The following is a 25,698-nucleotide window of genomic DNA, read 5'->3' as shown; positions in this document are numbered from 1 at the left end:
CTCGGTTTGAATTTAGCTTAATCAAATGTCTCTTCATAAATGTTTACATGTGAAACACCTAGAGAAAATATAACTGCAGAATATATTTAAAAATATATTAACCAAGCATATGACATGCAAAAAAGGCAAGGATTATGCATTTATTAATAATTAATTTCTTACTGAAAGCACAAGAAGGAATTGTATTCATATGATTACCTTTTACTTGTAAGATTACCTAAAGTGTGTTCATTAATGTAGTCAAATGGTAAATTTTGAAGTGTGTTTGGATAAGTCTATAACAAATTCTTCAACTGCCTGGTTCCAGCCAAGGAAAACTGAAGAGAACAGGCTCTGATAATGTTTCGCGGCTTTATGGGCTCTAAGCAGGTCAAAAAACAGAACAAAGACTTTCCTTTTATCTAAGATTGAACCAAAAATGCAAAAGATGCAAGATAAGAGACAGCTGGTAGAGCTAATATGGCTCAGGAAATGTCATCAACTGTTATATCAACCCAAACAACGTCACTCAACTGCAGAGAAAAAATCGAAGTCATCTAATAAGAATACTGAGTTAGTACTGGGCAGTGGAGATACATGGTTACTGCATTGGGCTGAGTTCAACTGGGCAGTTAAGAGGCCTATTAAGAGAAGAAGATACCCCTGATGCTGTTGCAGACACTTTTACAACATGAATTTTCTCAGCTGAATTCCTGCTTGCTGAGATAGTTTCATGGTGGCATGTGCCCTGTTCCTTGTGCTGTTATATAGTAAATAAAATAATCTACACTCACAAAATTGACTGAGGATTTGTCTACATAATAAAAATATATTTAAAAATTTGTGAAATGAAGCTCCCTTTCCTCTGTGAAATACAAGTATGATGTATCTCATTCCATAGCATCAGAGAACTTTACAATCTTATGATATGGTCCAGCACTTTTCAGGCACTGTATTTTTTTTAGTGGAAAGCGAAGCTAGCAATGCATCTCTTCCCCACTACTATCACTCCAACAATCCTTTGCTGCCTTCTATATATTTCTGATTCGAAATAAACGTGAAATAACAGCAAGAGTATTATTACCATTTTTACAGACTTCCCCAGTGTCAACCAATTAAATTAGGCCTGAGTTGGGATTTCAGCTCATACCCACTTATTAGTCACTCAGCTGCGCTGCCACTCATTTAAAGGTACCGAATTTGCATCCTTACTCATCATAAACTGAAGCTTAAAAAGCAACCTCTCAATATGAAGTTCATTTTAAAGGCAGATTTCAAAATACTGAATTCTGCTTTCACAAATCATAAAAGAGTAGGTGGCTGTATATCTGTTATTAAATTATGAACAGCTCTAAAGAATGCATCTTCTATCTAAAATAAAAGAAAGCAAAGTACAGTTTCAGGTCAAACAGACAACCCCTGTAAAGCTAATCCAGCTGAAACAACTCTCCACCCTCCCCACTTTTAATTCCGCTTATGGAGAGACTGCAAAGTGCCTAATAGATTGCTTTGTGTAGTGAGGAAGCAGGTTTGCTGAGGTAAAGGCTGCTCTATTTCCTGTAAATGCTTACTAGCTAAAGGGAAAGGCTCTGCAGGCAATGTGATAAACAAAGCTCTTGTGACATACCGTACTACTACCCAAAAGCGTGTGATAGCATTCTTGCTTCATCTTTCTACACGCATTAGTCAGCTGCATTGGTTTAAATACCTCTATGTGCTGGCAAAGCAAATCATAGGAAGAGGGACCGGCACTGTAGGGTGGCTCATTCTCCTTGGCAAATACATGAATTTGAATGCTAACATACATCATCTAGCATTATAAAAGAGAAAACGGTGTAGAGCAGACAAACACCAACTCTCATCTGATGGCTCTTGCTTTGAGAGGTGTGCCAAAGGAACAAAACCATTCTGAAGGTCACAGTGGTGCACTTTATCAGAAGGGGAGAGTGCGAGGAGAGAAGGCATGCTTGTTACCCTTGGGAAAGGACTGGTGAAATCAATATCTCTAGCTTGCATGAATTAAGTCAACCCTGACCTGTACTATTAACTGGGGTCAAATTGGATGGATGGATGAATGGAATAATATAACAACAGTGTTAGAAATGACTGTTTTTATAGTCATTTCTATATGACCTAGTTTGCTAAATCATGGTTTACAAGTGAAAGTGCCGTGTGCTGGTGCACATGGACTACAAAATCTTCCCTCTCACTGCCTCAGTTTCTCTCCCAAAATACCACAGTGTGTTCTTTCTTCCTTAGCTTCTAAAACCCTCAAAAGGGTCATAATAATTCACACTCTGTCCTTTTGGAAAAACCATGGGTAGGAGAATTTTATTTGTTTATTTTCTCTCTCTTCCTCTGTCTCATCTGCAATAAAAATCTTCCCTTGGTGCTAGGGAGGGAGGGAGAGTCCTCCTGGCATGTCCCCTGAGGCAGTGTTTCTCAAACTTGGATCCTCAGCTGCTGTTGGACTGCAACTCCTATCATCCCTAGCTAGGAGGATCAGTGGTCAGGGATGATGGGAGTTGTAGTCCAACAACAGCCAGAGACCCAAGTTTGAGAAATACTGTGAGGTGACCCCTTTGGACTCTGAGGTGGATTCAGAGCCTTGGCTCAGTCTATGTGCCTCTTGTGCCCCCTAGTGGCCAGTCTGTCATCAACAGGATGATGTAAGACCAGTACATATGTTGTAGAGAAACAAATGTGATATTTTGAAACAAATTCTTACTGAAATCAGCACACAGTGATTTTCCTAAGGAGAAAAACGTGCTGGAAGAACTACTATGAATACAAATACCTCCATGAACATTCTAAAAACACCTACCATTCTCAACCTTACTTCACAACTGACAATGCCAGTAGCATTCTTTCTTCCCAAAGGCAACATTCCTCAAATAATCACTCATTCCATTATATGAGTGGGGATTTTAAAAAGCAGCAATTACACCACTAACATTTGGGAACATTCAAAATTTAAAAGAATGAATCATATGTAAAGTGAAACTGACAATGGGCATAACCCAACAAATCAGCCTCACACATAGAGACAAGCTTGCACAAGCCAGACAGGTTTTTCAAGTATGAAAAATTGCTTGCACAAGCTACCCTCATATGGGATCTAAATTAATTCAGACAGCTGAGAACATATCACTTTGCAAGAAGAATAGTATTATGTATGGCATGTAGAAAATGAAAGTTTATGAATGTAATAGAGGATGAGTTGCTAATTTCACGAAAATAAAAAAGGGTTTAAATAAACTATTTGTCAAAATGTAACAGAGTTCTTGTTAAGAGGTCATTAAAGATAATATTTGTACAGAATGACACAAATTATAGCTTTGAAGTGCAAAAAATTTGAAGTTGATTAACACCTTCACAAAAGGAGAGAGAAGTGGAAAATCAGCTTACAAATGATTGCCAATACATGAATTATTCTGGAATGACTGAATTCCGGCTATTAGACAGTCCATTCTGAGATAAACAGAACAAATACTGCTTGAATTGCAGTTTTATTGGTGCCGGAGGCATGGGGTATCCAGTTATGGCAGCCTGCTCACACAACAGCTAGTAGAAGCTTCGTTCCGCTGATTCCAATAGGTGTCTTGCACTTATGAAATATATATAATAATAATAAGGGTTGTGCAACATGACAGTTAAGCTTGTGTGCTTCTGCTTGCACAACATCAGCTTTCTGACTCCTTGTGTGAATGTTATGTTAGATCTCATCCACTGGCTAAAGCTAAAGCTGCCATGGTACTTCTAGAACGTACAGCAATGGCCCTATCCTTCACAGTTACTCTCATAGATACGCGATTAAGAGACCCATGGTGCACAGTTAGCTTACAAAGCATTTATGTATCACTTTAGAGAGTTCAATATGCTTCACACACATTATCTCAGTAATCATTACAACAAGCCAGCGAAGTAGTTCAGTTTCATTATTCCACACCAAGGCTGAGAGATAGTAGCCTGCCTAAAATAAAATACTACCCTGGTTTGGACAGAACACTAAACAGTAGCTTAAACAATCTGCTTCAGTTTCCCACTAACTGTTGTTTGTCAAGCCACCCAAATCAGGAACTAAAGTTAGTTTGAACTATGATTTTACCTAATCAATTCAAGATCGTGAACAATAGCTTGAAGCTGGTTTGTTAAGACAAACAACAGATAAAACTAACCATACCGTGAAAAATTACAGTTAAACGAAAACTGAAGCAAATACTTGTGATTTCCTCCACACACACACTGGAGAAGATGAGTGGAGAGTGCATGAGCCCGAATATCACTCACATAGCACTAAGCTATGGTTGCATATTATGTTCAAATGCAGCCACTAAGTTCATACCGTAGTGACATTCGAAGTAAGAACTGCTTAGTTCACAGTTCTTTCTAGTTCACATTTGAAATAAAAAGTGCTTAGTTTACAGTCTGTTAACTAAGCTGCAGTGGCTCTTGTTGCAGTTCATCTCTAACAATGTCAGAATAACCGACTTTGCATTCCAATACATATCTACTCAAAGTAATTTCTGAGTTTACTACCAGGCAAGTAAGTGAGTGTAGGACTGTAGCCTTAGCTTTCAAAGTCCAACCATCCGTGGCTTTTTAAGAAAACAATTTATTTCACAACAGATTGAAAATAAAGACTAAGAAATAAAACTCCTGGCAAGAAGATAAATGCCGCACATACCGGTTGAAGAAGTAAGAAACCACTGCCCCAGCCACAGTCATCTGCTGACATGCTAGAATGAATTCACTTGTCCAGATAAGCCCAACTAAGTGGTACCACCACATGTATCGAATGCCAAACCGAATATTGTATTCCACTTGACCTCTTGAAACAACTTGGGCATTGCCTGCAAATTCAAGACACAAACAAAAATGTAATGACTCGACAAACAAATTTATTTTTTTGAAATGGTGACATTAATCTAATATACTTTTCCTTAGTTCAACTATTCTAAACATATGTGTGTGTGTGTGTGTGTATAATATATATATAATATATTTAGCTGATTTGTTGTTAAATGGGTTTTTAAGAATTATAAATATATAAATCCTGGTGGACTGGCCCAACTGGGAGCAGTGGGAAGATGGATGATTTCGGGCTGTCGTTGCCACATTGGAGCAACTGAAGAGGGCTAATGAATCAGTTATACATTATTCTCCAGAACGTTTTCTTATTAGCACGTATTTGCAAACAATAGTTACAAAGCACAATATGCAGAGGGTGGGATTCACCCAGCAACCCCCATCAGAAGAAACCCTGTACAAAGACTTTTGCTTGTGCAACAGGGCTCCCCTCTCCCTCCCCACATCCCGTTTGTTCCCTGAAATTGGCTTGGGAGAGTGGTCAGGAGAATCCCCAGAACAGTATGCAGGAGAGAACTGTGGGATCATTCCTTCTGGCAAGGTGAAATGCTTGCGCAGATGGAATGTTTGTCACAGTACGACTTGCATTCCACTTAGAATGTTGTACTTTTGATAGCCTTCTGTAAATATTTGCTAATGATTTAGTTTATTGCATGGAAATGATAGGCCTGGAATTCAACGTTACAATGCTGTTCAAACCTGTCAGGACTCTTTATAAGTAGAAGGTTGTGCCAACATTTATTTTATTTAAGGCCTTCCACTCTTCAAGGAAGCCTGAAAGTGGTCATCTGGACTATAAGAGCAGGGTTAAGAAATTTTCTGGTAAAGGGCAGACAGTTCTAGGCAGGAAAGTGAACTCATTTTGGAATGTGACACAATTGCAACACTTAACATTAATGGGCAGGGATATACCAGCAATTTAACACTATCTCATGCCAACGCATGTTTGCAGATGGAGTAGGGGAATTTATTGACACCTGATACAGCACAATGAGTACTTAATGGAAATATTTGCTGAGACTTGACTCTGTGACCTTGTCCAGGAATGCTGTTCTATGTGCAGACTTTTAAAATACATAGATGTCAACTGAATTAGTTTTGCAGCAATTACATCAAGCTAATGTTTTGCACTGCAACAGCTTGAACAGGGCCGGATTAAATTTGATAACTGCTCGCTTGTCACTTAAAGGTGATGGAAAACAAAAGTTGATCTTTTGGCAACAACTTGTACATGCTTTCCAGAGTGGCAGCCATGTTAGTCTTTTGCATCAGACACAATAAGGTGGCATAATAAATTGGTCAGTCTTGAAGGTGCCACAAGACTCTTTCTTGTTTTTACTTCTACAAAGCAGATTGTAGCTTGCGTGTTAAAACTGTACAGATATTAACAAACTGACAGCTAGAACAACGGGCACCTTTTCGACACTCCACAGAAAGGGAAATGATGCCTCTAGCATCTTGCCTATCCGATTTGACACTTATATTGGCCTCATTTGCAGGTCCCAGTAAGTCAACCTTACTCCAACAACCTTGGGCAGACCTCAGGGATAGCGAGGAGAGAACTGACACAGAAGTCCAGGTTTGGATGACATGCTAAACCAAACCTTGAGTTTAGCTCAGCATGGCCAGCGAACAATAAATATATGGAAGGAATGAAGCGGCTGCAAGCTCCCCTTCTAGAAGCCTTCATGTTTGTGTGGTCCCAGAAAGCCATAGCTTGACTTGCTGCAAGACACAAATCAGGCTACTGTGCTGTAATCTTTCTCATTACTTTATGTGCCATCTGCACACATTTTATTCTCTCCACATTTTTTATACAGCAGAAGCAAAATATTTGTTTAGCAGGTGTGGTGCATTAAATCAAACCACTGTACATTTATTGTACTGTGTTGTTTCAACAATAAGCTACAACATGGATTTATCAACTTTGCCTTTCTAACTCAAGGTCACAACTGCCCAAGCCTCCTTAAAATATGTCTAAGAGAAACTAAAGACAGTTTTGCCAAGAAATGCTGACCTTTATAATGGTGCCAAGAGCAGCAAATCAAAACGGGAAATAAAACCACATGGCCCAGAACATGCTTTAAGAAGAGTTGTATAAATTCTAGTTGACAACTAAAATGGTTGTATGATACTCATCAGCACCTTTGTGGCAACTATATCCAACATATATTCTTAAAACAGAGCCAAGCAGGTACAACATTGTAGCAGAAAACAGGGCTGTTTTACAAAGTCAACACAAACCAAATATTTTTAGGATCTAACACGATTGGATTCTATATCCTCAGTAATGTGCCAGGTGACTTACCAATCACTTATCAGGAACGATGGTTTAAATACAAAAAAATTAAAAACACACTTATACATTTACATTCGTGTGTATATTTCACCATCAAAAAGTGCATATTTAATAGAAAATAATCAATATAGCCTGGTATCACAGAAAAAAAGTCTACTAACCTGCAGTGCCTAAGCTAAGTAACACAGCCACCCAGTACACCCAGAAGAAAAGAAGTATTGTAAAGGTCCAAAGAGGCTGGCAGAACAAAGAAGGGACGTTGCCAATAATTTTATTGGCAACATGAAAGAGCTGTATAGTTTGGTGAATTCTCTTCCTTAATATCAGTATCAGGAGAATGAGAATAACCTACAAAAAAGGAAAAATAATACGTTAAAATGTTTCAGTTAACAAATTAACAACATTTGGGATGGAGAAGTATTAAGATTTTTAAGGTTATTCAATCTTGGTTCAGGAACTTTTTTCTAGTTCCTACAGAACAACCCTAGCAGAAGCAGAAATATAAAATAAAAGAGGCCTGTCAGATCTATGGGTAAAAAATAATAATACTGGAACACAAAATTGCACCTTGTTGCAGAACCATTTCTTGTGCAGCAAAAGGTTCAGCTTTTAACAGTGTACTGCAAAAAAAAGTTTTGCAAAGGTACACTCAAAACTACAGAACAAGCTTCTTCTCCTAGCATGCCACCTTGTGCCAGCAACAGGGTATGCCAGCGTGTGAGATTCTCACATGTTTTTACAGGCCCTTGAGACCCCCAAATCCACACTGATCTAATTTGAAGATGTCTCACAGATGCCTAATACACAGTGCTACAATCCATCTATGCAGCAGCTCTATACTTTTTCCTCTCTACTACAACAAAACATGAATATAGGCATAGCAAATGGTGATCTTTAATTCTACTGTAACACTATCAACAATATATAAACATACCAAACTACTGAATTCTGAAAATCATAAACTAGAATTTGCAAATGGCTCCATTAATTGTGGCATGGGTCATTTTACATTCAACACTAGGCCATATAATATGGCTGAGTCGAGTCTAGAACAAGCTAGTTGCATGCAGGTTCCATTGAAATAATTACTTATTTCTGCCAAGCATTTTTTTCTGGCCCCATTGACTGACCAGCAGCAAAAAGTGGAAAAAAATAAAGTAGTCCTAGCACTGGGGTAGGCAGCCAAGCACCTTGATGGGGATGCAAATCACACCTTCTCCAGTCATCAGATGGATCATTTGGTGTGTGGAGAGATAGTGATAACTGCAATCCTTGCCTGATCTGCATAGATCAGCTGGGGCAGGGGGCTGTGCACCTCCATGTCTGCAGGTGTGAAATGCAAGAATACGTACATAAGCTTGTGCGGCCCACTACTCCCAGTCTTCACTGTTTGAGTGGCGGTTGGAGAAGAGAGTTTTTCAGGGGTCTCTAGTGCAGGCATAGGCAAACTCGGCCCTCCAGCTCCCATCATCCCTAGCTAACAGGACCAGTGGTCAGGGTTGATGGGAGTTGTAGTCCCAAAACATCTGGAGGGCCGAGTTTGCCTATGCCTGCTCTAGTGGCCAATGAAGTTGTTGATTTCTGCCTACCAGAGACCTGCAACAGTGCAGATGGAGACATGAGGTGCTTTTTGCAAACAAAAATGTCAAATTACCTATAGCGTTCCAGTTTATCATATACTTCTGAGGTAGCCCCACCTTACCCCATGCTAACAAATTTCCCACAAAATGCTAATGACTATGTGATAAGTGTCTTACCGTAATGATTGCAGATAAAATAGCAAATCCAAACAATAATTTCATGTTTTCCTTTTCTGTTTCCAATTCTATGCTGGGCTCATTGGTGTAATTATAATACAGCCACCACATGATTCCTGAAACAACTGCAACAAATACAACAATACAGGCTTTATTTATTTCATCTGAAAGACATGAACTACCTAGGTATACTTGCCTAATCTGCAGCACCCATGAAACTGAAAAATCAGACTGGCATCAAATGGTGGACTTAAAGATATATAATTATACTCGCAAGCTTGAAATAAAGTAGTGTTTATGTATTGGCCTTTGATTTTAAACTCTTGCTGATTCAAACAGAATTATGTAACAGAATGTGCTGGATAGTTAACAGGTATGTACCATAGAAGCATGTCAATGTGCAAGTAGATAAATAGGAACAGCCCTGGCGGGAAGGTAAACGGCATTTCCGTGCACTGCTCCGGTTTCGTCAGAAGCGGCTTAGTCATGCTGGCCACATGACCCGGAAAATCTATCTGCGGACAAACGTCGGCTCCCTTGGCCAGTAAAGCGAGATGAGCGCCACAACCCCAGAGTCGTTCATGACTGGACTTAACTGTCAGGGGTCCTTTACCTTTACCACAGACAACCAATTGGGAAATACTGTTCTAGAGGATCCCTGAAATTTGAGGGCACTTTTGAAGGGGAGGCATTTAAGGAGGGAACTTAAAAGCCTTCCCCGTACATGTGAAACTGCACACAGTAATTTGAATCCTAGCATATGGAAGCAAACAAAAATATGAAAAGATATACTCAAAGGATCAATACTCACATAATAATCCAAATATAAGTAGTGTAAGAAAAATATGGATCACAAGCACGCTGATGAATCTGAAGGCTAACATGATTATTATAGAGAATGCTGCAAGCGGAGAAAAAAAAGTTATTATAGTTGACTTGTTAATCAAGCTGACTACTAATGCAATCCTATGCTTTTGTACTCAGAAGTAAGCCCCACTGAGTTTAACCAGCCTTAATCCAGTTAAATATGTACAGGCAGTGACCATTTTGCGCATGTCCAAATTGACACATGACTGCCAGCACGTATGCTGTTTTGGGCCCTGGAATGGGGCAGGAAGGGGAAGTGGAACAGCCTTACACACGGAATGACCCAGAACACAACCCAAGTGCAGACGGGGAGTTGTTTGTACAGGATTGCAGCCTAAATGGTTTACATGGGAATTTTAGATGTGACTAGAGATTTTCACAGCGCTCCTGCCGATATCACTGCCAAATTATCAATAAACCCATATGAATTTACAGCCTTACTGTGTGCATGATTGCAGCCTTTGATTTTAATAATTTTGACAGCTCTTGTAACCCTGCTTTCTATGTTTGCTGATGTCATACAGAATAGCAAAATAGCAACTGCCAAATTCTGAAAGAGCAATAAAGAGTAAATTCTGAAAGGACTGCTTTAGGAGAGCAACTCTATGTCTTTTCTGTATTTCAATAATAATTTAAAATAGAAACTCAGATGCCTCCTGCAATCCACCGAGTCATATTTATTCCACACAAAACAGAGGGTAGCACCCATGCTGTTCACGCAGATTTCTAGGTGTGCAAGGGCACAACTCCTTCCTCTCCTCTACTTTGCAACCCTTCTACCTCCCCAACATCTGCTTCAGAAGGTTGGGGAACAGCTAGATTAGATTTGGTGGACATGCAAGAGCCTAGTGTGTAGGATAGGAAGGGAAATCCTACTGCACAAGTGGAGAACTGTTGCTTAATCAGGCAGACATCATTGGATTCTATAACTAAACCCAATATTAGAGAATATTCTTCCGCAGAGGTCTTCAAGAAATTGCACCCCTTATTGCAATTAAGTTTTACCTGACCAACAATGACATACAATATAGTGCAATATACAAAATAAGACTTAGTAACTTCAACTACAATTATAATAAATGCAGTTCACTTCTTAAATGAAATGCTGCAATGATATTATATATAAAATAAAGCTATTAGCTTACCTAGTGCAAGGAAGCACAATCCTATGACTGTATCTCTTCCTGCCATAATCCCACCCAGAATCCGATGGAAAATATCCACTTCATTAACCACATTTATCAGTACAGAAGCAAACTGGGAATAGCACTTAGCATTTCGTGGAACACATCGATTAAACAATGGGAAAGACACACTAGAAGGTTAAAACAGACAGACAAGACATTGGGCTTAGCATTTCAAACACAGTGTTAAATTTAGGGAGGAAGGGGGAACCATGCTCTCACTGAACCTACAATATACCCTTGTGGCAATGCATTGCCAAAGAGAAGTCTTTTAACTTCTGGCATTATAGAGGTTTCTGCGTGCGTGGATTAGACTACTTGGGGACATTTAGATCTGGAGTACGTATCTTCTAAATTTCATATTTCTTTATTAAATTGATTAATGAGATATAATTATCTATATGGGGAGAGAATAGGAAAAACCCTTCCCCACAAAAGACTAAGGTGACTGGGGCTGGAGTCCTATGCTGTCTCTGAGTGCACCTCTTTACTTTGAGTGAATTACTGAGTAAAGAAGCAGGCAGAAATTAGAAACAATATTCAAACTGCAGTATCTTCCCCCCAAGATTTGAAACTCAAAAATTAATAAATAAGTAGTTGATTGCTTTGAATGAAAAACTAGCATTTAGGCTAGTTTTATTCATGTTATTCCTTACCTTGGCGGAACTGGTAAGGCAGGACAAAGCTCAGCAGTTTTGAAACTATATGTACAACTGGTAACATTCAAATTGTAAACACAGAGGCAAGAACCTACAGAAAACAAACCCACATAAAAAGACATTCTGGTTATCATTTAAAGAAACTAGAAAGGATGTGAATGCAACTTAGCTTTATTTATTTAGAAAATTTATAGCCCAGCTTCCACTACAACACACAGTATAACAAAGCAAGAACTTTACAATGAAACTAAGATACAATAAAAAAATTAAAGAAACAATTAGTAGAAGAAGAAAACAGCAGCCACTAAAGCAAAATAGGCATGTTACTAAAAGTTTGTCTAATTAAATAGGTCTTTAAAGCCTACTTACAAAGGCCAAGGATCTGAATCTCACAAATTTCAGTAAGCAATTGGTTGAATAATGCAGGGCCACTACCAAAAAAGCTTTCTCCACTAACCTAAATGTGTTGGATTGTTAATGACAATCAAATAAATACGGGAGGGGATGCTATGTTAAGCATCTTGGACCCAAACTCTAAAGGATGGCTGTAGTCCTTTGAATTTAGCCTTGAAACAAGCTGTAAACTGATGGATCTCACAGGCAATTAGTGTTATATGCTTCTTGTGGCTAACACCCAAAATCAATCTAGCAGCTGAGTTTTGTATCAGCTGCAGCTTTTGAGCAATCTTCAACAGTAGTCCCAGACAGAGCACACAGCAGCAGTCTGATCAGGAGATTCTTGGGGTAAACACCAGTTAAATACATATTTGCTATATGTAAGTCACCTGTGGGTCCTAACAGACAATCTAAATCTCATTATTTCATCATTCTATATGTATTCTGTTAATATAATAGATTTATTTCTAAGAGTTACTTCTACTATCACATTCTTAAACATGTATCTAGTCAACCACACATTTAAAGTTTGCAGGATGGATATACTCAGATCCATGAAAGTAATCAGGACATTATGAAGCCATATGTTAGGCACCTTTCCCCTCTCAATTTCTTATTCAAAACTTTAAGATCCATACTAAGGTACTTTGAGAATCATGCTGGGTTGTATTCAACATAGCGCTTAGGTGATTTCTCCTTGCACAATGAAACATTTACCCCACTCCTCCCTCCATGCATCCCTAAATCTGTTCTGGGAGTTTCCCCAACCCTCTGGAGCAGAGGAGAGAAGGCGATTCCATTGTGCTACAATAATGTAGCATAATGGCTGTCAACGCTTCTGCTGCTTTGACTGTTTTTGTTTAATGTTTATGTATTGTATTTTGTATCCGGTTAACTATTTTTTTGTTAGCAACCCTGGGAGTATTTTTAAACTGTTTATACATATAAACAGTTTAAAAATACTCCCAGGGCTGCTAAGAAAATAAATATCTATATAGAATATATAAATAAATATCACTATATAGTTATTAAGGTGCATACAAAACATGGGAGGAATATTATCTAAAAACTGAAGGTTTCCACTGCTTTGGTGCTACTACTATTACAACAAGTGCTATTATTCAACATTTATTCAGGGAAATAGTGTAGGGGCTGGGGAATATCATAGGCACAAAAATACAAGTCATATAAATGGGATAAAGTAGTACAAACGAACAGGGAATTGCTGCTCTTTAAAGAGGACAAAAGAGAAATAAGCACAGCACAACCAAAGGGCATTTGGAGAAGGATGCATTAGAGATAAAGGGCAGACTATAGTTCAGTGCTGGAGCAAATGCTTTGCATGCAGAAGGTTCCCCGTTCAAATTCCTGGTATTTCTAGTTAACAGAATAATGATGCAATTAAAAAAAAAAAACCCTTCAGCCAGGTTCAGGGGCCTTCCTGATACTTCCACCACCCTCATAAGTGTGATGAGGGGGTGGCCTGGGAGAGAGCATTCTCCGTGGCAGCTCTACACTGTGGAATTTCCTCCCCAAAGAGGTGTGTCCAACATCTTTATTGCATTGTTTTCATCAAATGCTAAAGATTCACCTCTTTCCCTTGACCTTTGGCAGTTGACATCTATATTTTTAAGACCTACCCTATTCTTGTGACTGTAATTTGTTTTAACTGTTTTTAACACATTTTTAAAATTGCTGTGACTAGTCTTGAGACCTTATGGTAAAGGGTGGGTAATAATAATAATAATAATGGTGTGAAAAAAGAAAAAAACACCCCAAAACCTAAGCATGTAGTTCTGCATGCCAAACAGACCTTTGCACATGTTTCTTCTCCAAATTGCTTTTGAAACTGAGAGGAGTTTTGAAAGCAGACAGTGCAATTGCATATAGGGGGTTGTCGTTCCAGGGAAATGAGTAAGAAAAGTCCATTTGACAACCTTAAGCCTTTGGTGCGTCTAAAGTAGCTTCTTGGAGCTTGGCCATTGTACTTTTTATGTTATTTTAAATATGTGTTTGCCTTTTTGAATCTGTAGTGTACTATTGTTTTTAGCATTTATATAGAAGTGGAATGCTCTTTTTTCCAGTGGTATATACGTTGGGAAAGGGGAGGAGTTAGTTAGCAAAAAATAAGTGTGCACTAGTCTAAAGTGGTTGAACAAATTAACAGTGCAATTCTACACATATCTACTTTAAAGCAAACCCCATTCAGTTAAATAGGACTTTCTCCTATGTAAGCATGTATATGATTGCAACTTTAAAACATGACTACATAACTATAATCAAGCTGATGGGAAACATGCATTTCAACCACATGTCTATTTAATATTGTCCCTTTCATATGTATGTCAAGTCAAGTCAAATCTTAGTTTTTTAACTGATTAGGTTATTATGAAAGAAAGACTATAAAGAACTTTACCACATACCGTTATTCTTTGCAAAAAATTGAATTTCTTCCAAGGAAGAAAGCTGCTCCTGCGGACAACTCGATACACACAACGCAGTTGAATTAATTTTGAGATTTTTTATTTCCAAATCACATGAATTCAAAAAGAAAACAAATCTAGGAGAGAACAAGAAAACTGCGCATTAACAAACAACTAAATTTTCACCTTGCCTCTCCAACAACCTGTTTTTCCTATACAAAACAATTTTTAAATTTAGAAACACATAAAAGTGATTTCTTTTTTGTAAACTATTTTGAGGGGTTTTAAAAACAATCAAATGGCATATAAATTTTACGAAATATAAATAAATATTTTTTTCCCTGAACACAATACAGTTTTATTACAGTAAAAATATAAGGTCAAGTCTACTGCTGATCCAGTAGGGAGTAATATTTACACCCTAGAACAGCCTTTTTGAGCCCAAGGAACATGTTCTCTCTCTCATCTGGGAGCGACAGGTCAGTCATGGGCATGGCCAGAGGCAACTGTGGACACAGCCACACAAAAGCCACAAACATCCCTCCATCCAGGCAAGCAATAGGTGTTATCATAGTTCAATGACATATTTCAACAAGACAAAAGAACTCAGGTAACTCGGGAGCAGTGTGGATGAGTGTTGTGTCCTGCTGAGGGTGGATGTGGCTTGAATAAGGGCATGTCTTACTTAGAGAGGCCAAAGGCCAAGACAGAAGTACTTGGAAGCCACGTTCAGTCTCTAGGCTTTAGGTTCCCAATATTTGTCCTAGGGGATTTCAGTGATTTGGGAGCAGGGAATCCTTTTTAAAAAATATAATTTGAGATTTTAACATTATTGAGGTTCTACATTTCGGAGGTTTCATTTTTGTTTTAAATGTCATATATTGCATCTTTTATTGCTGCAAGCCACTCTGAGACCTACATGGCGAAAAGCAAGATGTAAATAATTAATAAATTTGGAAACAGCTAAAATATATAGGAAATCTCAAACTTATTGAAGTCAATATATTGGCATTTACAATTATTACTTTAGGCATTGTTTATGTATTCCTGACTGATTACATTTTACTATTATCATTATTATTACTACTATTTATTCAGTTTTTATACTGCCCTTCATCCAAAGATCACAAGGCATAAATCACAACATAAAAGTACGAAACGAGAACACAAAATACACAATAAAAAACAATAACGAAAACAAACACATTTAAAAGGAAATAGAATGTTAATCAGCCGAAGGCCTGATTTTATTTGCTATAGTTTTTGATAACACTGCAGCCTTTTGAAATAAGAACATGCTCACTTTTTATCTGTCATATCTTGTCCCGACAATGGTGCACCGACCACAGGAGTGTTCTTCCGACCACATATGTTTCCATAGCTGTCATATCCAAACACAAGTCTTTCTGCAGCTCCAGCTGTTACAGCGTAGCCAGTTATAAACATCTATGAGAATACATATGAAATCTGTCACTGTTATGGAATCCAAAGCAGGCCTCTTTTCTCCATAAGAGTTGCTGTTATCTGCCAAGAACTCCTTCTTTCCACAACAGCAAGGAGGTTAACTCACACAGAACTGAGCCTGAGCTTTGCATAAATAATAACAGTGGTTCCCTGGGGAAATCCTCTAGGACACATCTTAGCACTTATTCCCATGAGCTCAACAACACTCAATTTCTATGCATATGTGTGAAAACTGAAAAGCCCAGGATACTATCTGATTGGTTTCCCCATTGTCTGTCAACAACCCTCTCCCTGCCTCCTCACAACAGAAAAACAAGTTGTTTGGACAGGTCTTTTTCTTTCATAGAATCAGAATCATACAACTGTAGATGGAAGGGACACTGAGGATCATCTAGTCCAGCACCCTGCAATGCCAGAATATGCAGCTGACCCATTTTTGTTGTGCCTTTGCTGCCATATTCAAGTTACTGAATATGGGGGTGAACAGGGAAAGGAGAGGGAGGGGAAGTTCCATTGTGTAGCCAAAAGTTGTTGTGCTAGCAGAACTGTTTCACTGGATACCACCCATTTCATCAGGAATACTATGGTACTTACCAAACCTGACCAAAAGAGAAAGAATATCATCAACCAAATGGGGTCTGTGCATTTCCTATACATCAACGGTCTCCACTTTCTTGGTTCAGGTAACCCATCTTCAGAAACCTGGAATTTTAAATATATATAATGATGCAATTATATAATGGATATACAGTATGACTGTGTCTTGCATGGGGGTCAGGTTCCGGGGGTGGCACATATATGCAAAAATGTGTATTTTTGACCCACCCCTTTGGAAAATGGCCCCTGTGTGAGCGTTCTTACCTTTTTTGAGCCACATGCCAAGTTGGCATTGCCCAAGCAAGGCAGAGCGCTTTTAAGTGAGATCTTGTGAGAGCATTCCATGCTGGAAAAGCCCTGCAAAAAGAGCTTTTAAGCTTTCCACCTTCTGTGCATTTAGTGAAACCACACGATGCATGTTTAGATGTGATTGTGCTACATTAAAAATTAGAGAACATAAGAAGAGCCTGCTGGATCAGTCCAATGGCCCAACTAGTCCAGCATCCTGTTCTCACAGTGGCCAGCCAAATGCCCATGGGAAACCAGCAATCTGGATTCAAACACAAGAGTACTGTACTCTCCCATCCTGTAGTTTCTAGCAACTGGCATTCCACCAACTGTGGAGGCAGAGCACAGAGAAGTTTATGTAGCCAACATGTCTTCTTGTGTGGTAATCTCTGCCACTGACTTTAATTTAGTCGCTGCATAATGTGCCAATCACCACTCTATTAAAAGCATGCATTGTCTCTAAGTAATGAAATACCTGGGAAAATTCTGATAGGTGTAGTAGTAAGCAGGTATAAATACCCAGAGACAAAAGGTGTGTCTATAAGGGCCACTCACTTCACAAATCCATTTCTCACAATTCATCCAGTGCCTGCCTTCAATCCATGATAGTATCCTACCTCTCTGAAGATGTGGGGAAATATTATAGGTCACAAGGCCTGACAGGAGTAATGGCAGCACAAATTTTCTCTTAGTTTTCTCACTCTTGTATACTGTATCTAAAGGTAAAGGGACCCCTGACCATTAGGTCCAGTCGTGGCTGACTCTGGGGTTGCGCCGCTCATCTCGCTTTATTGGCCAAGGGAGCCGGCGTACAGCTTCTGGTCAGGTGTATACTGTATAGACATACCTAAATAGGAAACTGAACTTGTGTTGGCACAACATCTATTTCCACACTCTGGTTCTGAGCTCCTGTTCATTGGGCAATACCCAACAATGTAAACTACTGTATGGATATTATGTTTCTCTGAAACTTTATCTCACAGTACAGTTTAATGAACTTTATTTTTCCATTCTAGGCAAATACAAATACATTTACATTCATTTTAGTATGAAAACCCATGACTGCACAGAGGTGTGTAGTATTTCTCAGATGGGTGTGTTTACACTATGATCTGATTACATGTCATGAAAACTTCGCTACCTGCATCAACATCATTTGCAGGCGGCATCTATCTTCCCCCATGTTTCCCGAACATATGATGCTGAACAAAAAAACAAAACAAACCACTCCAAAGATAGCTTCCTCTGGGACAGATAAAACCAGGGCTGATTTTGCTGGCACAGTATAAAAAAACACAGCCAGCAGCTACGTGACATTTATTTATTTTGATTTACTTCCTTTCATTAGAGAATGCTTTCAGGGCAGATTTGCCATTTTTCTGCACTGCCAGATTCCAAAGAGGAACACTATTGTGGAACCATTCTTGAGGGAGAACCGTCACAGAAGTTTGCCCAGATCAGAAATGCTCTGAACCTTTACCTCCTCGCACTTTATTTCCTGTGGCGGCCCCTTAATATGTGCCGTTTGTGGTGACAAAAAGATAAGCTTGGAAGGAGGCCTCTTCACTCCGGGAGAGATAAAAGCAATGCACCTGTCGGCCTAGGAGGCGGCAGAGCCCAAGGGAAACGCGCCGCCATGGGAGTCTTGAGCAAGAAAAGTGAATTTCAAGTGGAAAGTTTTGGCGGGGTATCTCGACCGCTCCGTCGGGGGCCGTTCGGAGGAGGCGGAGGTCGCCTGTGGAAACAGCAGGAGGAGCAGCGGCAGCCGAAACCGCCTTTTTTCTCCCCTCAGGAGACTTCCCGCCACTGAGGTTGTCAGCGCCGCCGCCGCCGCCGTCTTCCCGCCCCCCGACTCCCCTCAGGCTGAGCGCCCTGCCGGCTGCGAGTGGTGGCCCCCTTACCACGTATTCGCCGCTGTAGCACGCCATGCTGCTCTCCTTCCCGCCTCCGCCTTTTCCCCTCTAGGGCAGCAGCCGCGCTGGGCGGCTCCTCCGTCCTGCTCTGCCAGCCCCGGGAAGCCAGGCTCGCGAAGGCAGGGCCGCGACGAAGCTGGGTGCGGATTGCTCGCTCTTAGCGACGACGAGTCAGCCGCCCACCTTCTTACCTTCCCGCCGTCGCCTCACCACCCGCCCTCCCGCAGCCCGGCGCTCTGAGGGCAAGCGCCGCCTTGTTTTAACTCCCCGACCCTCTTTTTCTTTTTTTTATTTGGCCGTGCCCAAGGCAGCTGGCGCTCCTTCGCCGTCCCCTAACCCTGCAGCCAACTTTCTTTTGAGGAGCTCGAGGTGGACTTAAAAGGCAACGTGAAACCGCCCGCGCGGGCGCACGGATGACCAGAACCACCCCACGTTTCTAGGATTATAAAGTCAAGGCGCTAGAAGAGGGAAAGGGCAAATGATGCACTGCTGTGAAGAGCCAGGGCATAAGACTTCACTTTTGAATACATTTTGGAGTCCGTTTCTTCATGGGAACACGAAACGAAGCTGCCACCTTGCATCTTCAGAAAATGTTTTCTTTTTACAAGAACCGCCAGGGCGCAGCCTCCGACTCTCCGTAGCACTTTTTTATTTTCCCATTTGCCCACACGCTGCATAGTGCTTTGCTCAGATTCACACACCCCTTTTGGCTCCCGTCCCCAACAACTCAGAAGGCTCCGTTGCCTTCTAATTGTTACAGCATCAACTTGGCAAGCAGTTGCACAGGTTGGTAACCGTCCTTCCCGTGGGGGTTGCCGCCTTTGAACCTGGTCATTTATGGATGCTCAAAGCACTCACGGGCAGAGTGTGTTGAGGAGTGTCTTGTAGCTGTAATAATAATAATAATAATAATAATAATAATAATAATAATAATAATAATAATAATAATAATAATTCCTCAGGTGGGCACAGACCCTTCATGCAATCCATTTATGGGTTTAGACCAGGAGAAAACAATGCACAAGAATGCCGAATAAACTTTAATTGTGCAACCTGAACCTGGCAGTATGTGATTGAATCCCAGCCAATAGGGACATTCTGAAAGAATCTGAGGAACAATGTCCAAAACAGCATGCTGGGTAGCAGTTGCATTGAAGAGAACACTACTGGCTGCTTTGTAATATATGCAATGTGGGCAAATTGTTACTTAACTACACGGAGAATTGTAGTGTAGTGCTATAAACAGAACAAGATAGGCAGGACAAATAAAATGCCAGTGAACAAAGGCGCGCGGGGGGGACAGGACGGTTTCTACTTCCACAAGTTCACCAGGAACCTTTAGTGGAATATGTCAGCTGCTGCTGTCACTGAAGGTAATGATGATGGCACTGGGGACCCTTTTCCTGCTGGCAGAACCTGGTGAACTCGCATTTCTAGACCAAGGTGATGAATAAGGAAATGGAGGCTCTAGCCACCTGTGACTGTACAAGCTGCTTCTTCCAGAAGCTAAAAAGGAGAGGTACAACAGAATGGTAGCCAAATATTGTAGTTGCTTTAATGTGTGCAGTATTTTATTCAGTTTGGCCTCCCTACACTGCCAAGTGATTGGATTCTATTCCAGTTTAAGTATCTACAAGTTGTAAATATCTTGCAGTCTGGGGTAGATTAGAATAAAAATATTTACATACTGTAGATCTGTCTCCTAGAAATTACCTCAATTAGCCAAACAATAAGAATTACCCCCCCCCCCTGATTTCTCTCCACATTTGTACTAATATACCAAAATTAGTCACTGCCACTGAGCTAGCATGAGCCACCATTTCCAGATGTGGCACAGCATCACAACATAATGCAGTTCCACAGTATACAGAAGGGAGCAGAGCAGAGGCAGTGCTCAAAAGTCCAGCTAGTATTTCACTTAAGGAGCAGCACAAACTTGTACATCTCGTTGATAGCAGTAACTTTCCATAACCAGATTGCAAATAACAGGCACCATAGCAAAACAGACTTCATACATTTGCCTCACACGAGTTGCTTCTGCAGCTATAATAGCACAAACCATTCTACAGATTTTAACACCCAGGTGATAATTTGTAAAATTTAAGATGAAATTAAAAGTTTGAAAATACAAAAGATTTGTAAGATAAAATATGTAAGGCACTTGGCCACAAACTGCTTTATTTGGTATGAATTACATTTTAGCAGCTGGGCACATCATGTAACATAAGATGCTAATCTCCTGTTCAATTTAAGCAGAAACCAAACCTTTGTAAATTAATACACTTTGCAAAGAAGTATTTGGGGGAGCATTAAAATTAACCTTAGATTTCATGACTGAGGGTACATCCAGAAAAACATGCCTAAATTCTGTTGAAATGCACAATCACCCACAGTTAAGCATTCAAGTCCCATTCATTTCAACCTTCTCTAGTTTGTACCTAGAGAATATTTTCTGTGGCTGCAGATTTTGAGTTAATAATAAACCAAGTGAAATGAAGATGCAAACAAATCTTTCAAGCCAGGACATGGTTATATTATGATTTAACTCTCCTAAAAGAGTGAAGGTTTCTAGATTATTTACTTTTCTGTATTCAAACTCACAAAGTTGTGATTCATGATAGTATGTCAAGGACTTTTATTTGTAGCTCCCAATTAAGCAAAATATTGCCTGATACTGTATTTTAAACAAAATATTTTAATATTTTAGCATGTTTTAGTAACACACATATAATACCTTCTTATACCTGGTGGTGGTGCTCTAAGATGTTAAAGATAGAGTAGTTTCATTATCTGGACAAATAAAGATACAAGCTTTTTTATGTTGATACTTTATGTTGATGCTTAATACAGTACCAAAGCTCCAGCACAAAGATGGACATCCTTAATCTTATTGATTTTGATTTTTCTTGGATTGTGGCCATTTCCTTGAAACTGGATGCAATCCTATACACACTTACCTAAAGTTAAAATTTAATGTTAGGTGGCAGGAAAATCATTATTCAATGTGTTTCACATTAGGAGATGTTTTATGCTGTAATTTAGTACTTTTGTGCTATAATAAAATTAGCTTCAAAGGTAGCACTTGACTGCAAATAAATGCCAGGGGAAAGAGAAATTTAACAACAACAACAACAATGTATGAAACACTGATTTAGTCCAACAAGAGACAACTTGTTCTGTGAGATCTGATAAGCTCCAGGAAAACACTTCTGAAGACTCTCTGATTCCAAACAATGCTTGTGTTAATTTTGTTTGTTTGTGGCTCTAAAAATGTATACATCACACCATCATCCAAAAGTGAATTTGAAAGCTATAACCATAAGGACTGAAATTCCATAATGCAACATTAGAATAACATACATCAATAGAACAGAAATACAACAAAATTGAAAGGAATAAACTATTCAACCTGCTAAAAATACAGGATGTTAATATTAATGTAGTTTAGAGTTTAATTTATTGGAACAGGGTTAGACATGTCAGACATATATGGAGGCTGTGACAAATGGTAACTTCAGATCCTGTACTTGGTTTCTTGTTTTGTTTTTCCTTACAATTATTTATAATTGTATTGGTTGTATTTCATTTATGATTTTGTGTTCAGCCTAGATTTTTAATATATCAAGATGATGATGATGATGATGATGATGATGATGATGATGATGATGAGAAGAAGAAGAAGAAGAAGAAGTAGAAGTAGAAGTAGAAGAAGAAGAAGAAGAAGAAGAAGAAGAAGAAGAAGAAGAAGAACCTATTGTCTGTGGAGCTTGGAAGACTTGTGTTTTGCAGCACCTTCACATTTATGACCATGCATACTCTTCATCAAGTTATATGTAGATTCCTCACATTATTGAGGGGAAAGTTGACAGAAACTGAAGGGGAAGTCCCAGAAGTTGGAAAAGTGAATATCCACTGACAGATTTTATGATTAAAAAAGAATGAACAACTCTGCAGGAGCTGCCTGTACAAACACGGAATGTCAGTGTTAAAATATTTGTCCATTGTCTCAAGCTGTATGTCTAGGTGTGGCTAATACTAACTCAAAAGGTTTATGTAGAAGATTTGTGTTTGAACAAGTAAGCAATCATACCTGTTAACATCAGTTATCAGGTGGCTTATTGAAAGATGCAGGAGATAAAGTAGGCGGCTACTTAAAAAAAAATAATCACTTTATTAGCATGTCCGTTCTTCAAAAAGACCTTACAGCAGCATATCTGGGGCTGACCCTGTTTTAGCCTGCAAAGTAAATTAGTCTGACCATGGTGAGCCCTGCCATGCTGCATGATGAGACAAGCTGCTCCGGGCATCACTATGGGTGTGTGTAAATAAATGAAAGGATGAAGAGGTGTCTGAATGGTATAGTAAAACCAAGCATCAGCCTAAGGCAGCAGAACATATTGCTAACTTACACTTATACATTGCCAGAAATTAGGAAATGTATGGCCAAAAAAGGAAGCAAAAGAAGATATGGTTTTGCATAATATTTGCATATGCTAATTTATATGTAGAGATGCAAATTTAGAAATGATTACTAAAATTTAAATAGAAATACATCTCCCTATGGTGGAGACAACTGTCACTAGGTGACCTACCGTATGTGCTGCTCAGTCTACTGTCTAAATGCTAATAGTTGATGGGCTCTCCTTTCTTAGGGTTCTTTATCTCTACATCAGACTTGGACTGCACAGTCTTGGATTCCTTCAAACAGAGGGTTGTTCTCTGAAAGTGCTGCAAATAGAGAACTGTCTTCTGTAGAGTAGGGCACATCAGCAGCCTTGTCCAAGATCACCCAGTAAGCTTTATAGCTGAGTAAGAACTAGAATTCAAGTCTTTCTGATCCCAGGACAACTCTAGAACTACTGCAAAACACTGGCTGTCAAATTAACAACAGAATGATAAACAGGAACATCAGCAGGAACAGATTTACCCATTACTGCATCTCTGTGGTGGGCTAAGCAGGGATTTGAACACAGTTCTTCTGGATACAAGACTATACAGGACAATGCAGTAATAAAGATTGCGTTCACATTAGCGACTTAGAGTGCACTGAAGTCCCCCACCCTGGTGACTTTCACAATTCTTTTCTCCTGAGCTGTTCACATCAGCACAGTTTCATCAGTGTCATACTTGTTTCTCTATGTGTACACACATAGGCCGGGGATGTCTTTACCCTATGCCAATGTTTTCACACCTTAGTTAGAGAACGGTTTCAGGACTCCAGTCAGCATGAAGCTGGTTTGAGAAATGATGCATCAAACAGCAGTATCTTACTACAAAATACAGGATACATATACATTTTGGATAACGCCATGTGAACACAGATTAAAAACCAGCACTGAAATGCAGTGAGTGCTCAGTAAACAGGAGTGTGAACACAGCCTCAGTTAAGCCTCAGAAAATGCCCAGGATCTGAGTTTTAGTAGAGCACCTGTAAACAGTGGTAGCATTGGAAACAAATATTGAGAGAGGACAAGAAGGCACAACGTGTCTTTCTGAGGGTGAGAGTAGATGTGAAAAGTGCCTTTCTTTCCAAGGGTCCAACAGTGGAGTGGAGCATGTAGGGAGAAAGCTACTTGGTGGGCAGATGTGTACCCTCTTGCTCCCTTCTACTGCCATATAAGCAGATACAAATCCCCTTCACGTGTCACTGATATGAAGGGGGCTGTATGTGTTGAAGAGGTAGCAGGGCTGTGCTATCCAACACCAATGCCATGCGGCTCCCTTGTCCTATCCCCAGAGTCCACACATTCACCAAAGACCCTGTGTGATCAGCTGAATGGAAGTCTATGTGTGTAGATGTCTAAACCTGGTGCAGTTGCTCATCACCTGTATGTTGAGGGACGGGGCCAGTGGTGTCACCATCACTGCCCCTTCAACACGTGGAGACCATTATTGTGTGAGTAACACATGAAGGAGGCTTCATTGTTTTGCAGGGTGATTTGTTGTTGTTTAGTCGTTTCCGACTCTTCATGACCCCACGGACCAGAGCACACGAGGCACTCCTGTCTTCCACTGCCTCCCGCAGTTTGTTTTTTTTTTTTTTTATAATATTTTTTATTACGTTTCTTTCCAAATTTTATACATTACAAACAAATAAGGAGTTTACAAGAAACCATTTTTTTTTTTTTAACAAAAATCCCAACTTGGACTTCCCCACCCCTTCCGATTCTGCGTTCTTTATATTAACAATGTCAGCAATTTGTTACCTTATGTCATACCTTATTGTAACTTTTACATGTTATGTATCTATATTCAATGTATTATGTCACAATTTTTATACCTTTAAAATAAACGTAACATGTTCAATTTCATATTATCTCCTTTTCTCTTTTATCACTTAGTTTACTATTTACTTAATCATAATTGCTAAAGCGTATCATTTCCAAATCATGCACCGTCTTAAGATTCATACAGTTTGTAATACTTTTGCAAGTAGTCTTTAAACTTTTTCCAGTCCACCTCAATTGTTTCTACATCCAAATCTCGGATTCTGCCGGTCAGTTCAGCTATCTCCATGTAGTCCATCAACTGCATCTGCCATTCCTCCAGCGTGGGTAAATCTTGTGTCTTCCAGTTCTTTGCGATGAGTATTCTTGCTGCTGTACTAGCATACATAAACAAAGTTCTGTCCTTCTTTAACACTTTCTGGTCTACCATGCCCAACAGGAAGGCCTCTGGTTTCTTGGGAAAGGTATACCTAAATACCTTTTTCAACTCATTGTAAATCATTTCCCAGAAAGCCTTAACCTTTGGGCATGTCCACCAGAGGTGAAAGAAAGTCCCCTCTGCTTCCTTACACTTCCAACATTTATTGTCAGACAGGTGATGTATCTTAGCTAACTTGACTGGGGTCATGTACCACCGGTATATCATTTTCATAATGTTTTCCTTCAAGGCCGTACTGGCCGTGAATTTCATTCCGGTGTTCCATAACCTTTCCCAGTCTTCAAACATAATGTTGTGTCCAACATCCTGTGCCCATTTAATCATAGCAGATTTAACT

General features: G+C 39.6%; 1 protein-coding gene across 3 annotated transcripts in view; it reads right to left on the bottom strand.

Annotated features, from left to right (window-relative positions):
• The window catches only part of SLC44A3 (solute carrier family 44 member 3), a 97,139-nt gene that overhangs the window by 12,479 nt on the left and 58,962 nt on the right, over window positions 1-25,698 (bottom strand). For 2 of the 3 annotated variants that reach the window (XM_053391690.1, XM_053391688.1), the window contains exons 3-11: window positions 16,492-16,599; window positions 15,737-15,879; window positions 14,434-14,570; window positions 11,612-11,705; window positions 10,917-11,086; window positions 9,716-9,805; window positions 8,905-9,029; window positions 7,309-7,495; window positions 4,667-4,832 (exon numbers count right to left, since the gene is read on the bottom strand). In XM_053391690.1, the coding sequence (XP_053247665.1) occupies window positions 4,667-4,832; window positions 7,309-7,495; window positions 8,905-9,029; window positions 9,716-9,805; window positions 10,917-11,086; window positions 11,612-11,705; window positions 14,434-14,570; window positions 15,737-15,879; window positions 16,492-16,554 (1,175 nt within the window). In that variant the 5' untranslated portion in view covers window positions 16,555-16,599. Of the gene's footprint in view, window positions 1-4,666; window positions 4,833-7,308; window positions 7,496-8,904; window positions 9,030-9,715; window positions 9,806-10,916; window positions 11,087-11,611; window positions 11,706-14,433; window positions 14,571-15,736; window positions 15,880-16,491; window positions 16,600-18,683; window positions 18,893-25,698 lie in introns of those variants that run through there. The other variant, XM_053391687.1, reaches the window with a different exon arrangement.

The sequence above is a fragment of the Podarcis raffonei genome, chromosome 6, assembly GCF_027172205.1.
Source record: "Podarcis raffonei isolate rPodRaf1 chromosome 6, rPodRaf1.pri, whole genome shotgun sequence".
NCBI classification, from domain to species: Eukaryota; Metazoa; Chordata; class Lepidosauria; order Squamata; family Lacertidae; genus Podarcis; species Podarcis raffonei.
This window is presented reverse-complemented; position numbering and strand designations above follow the sequence as displayed.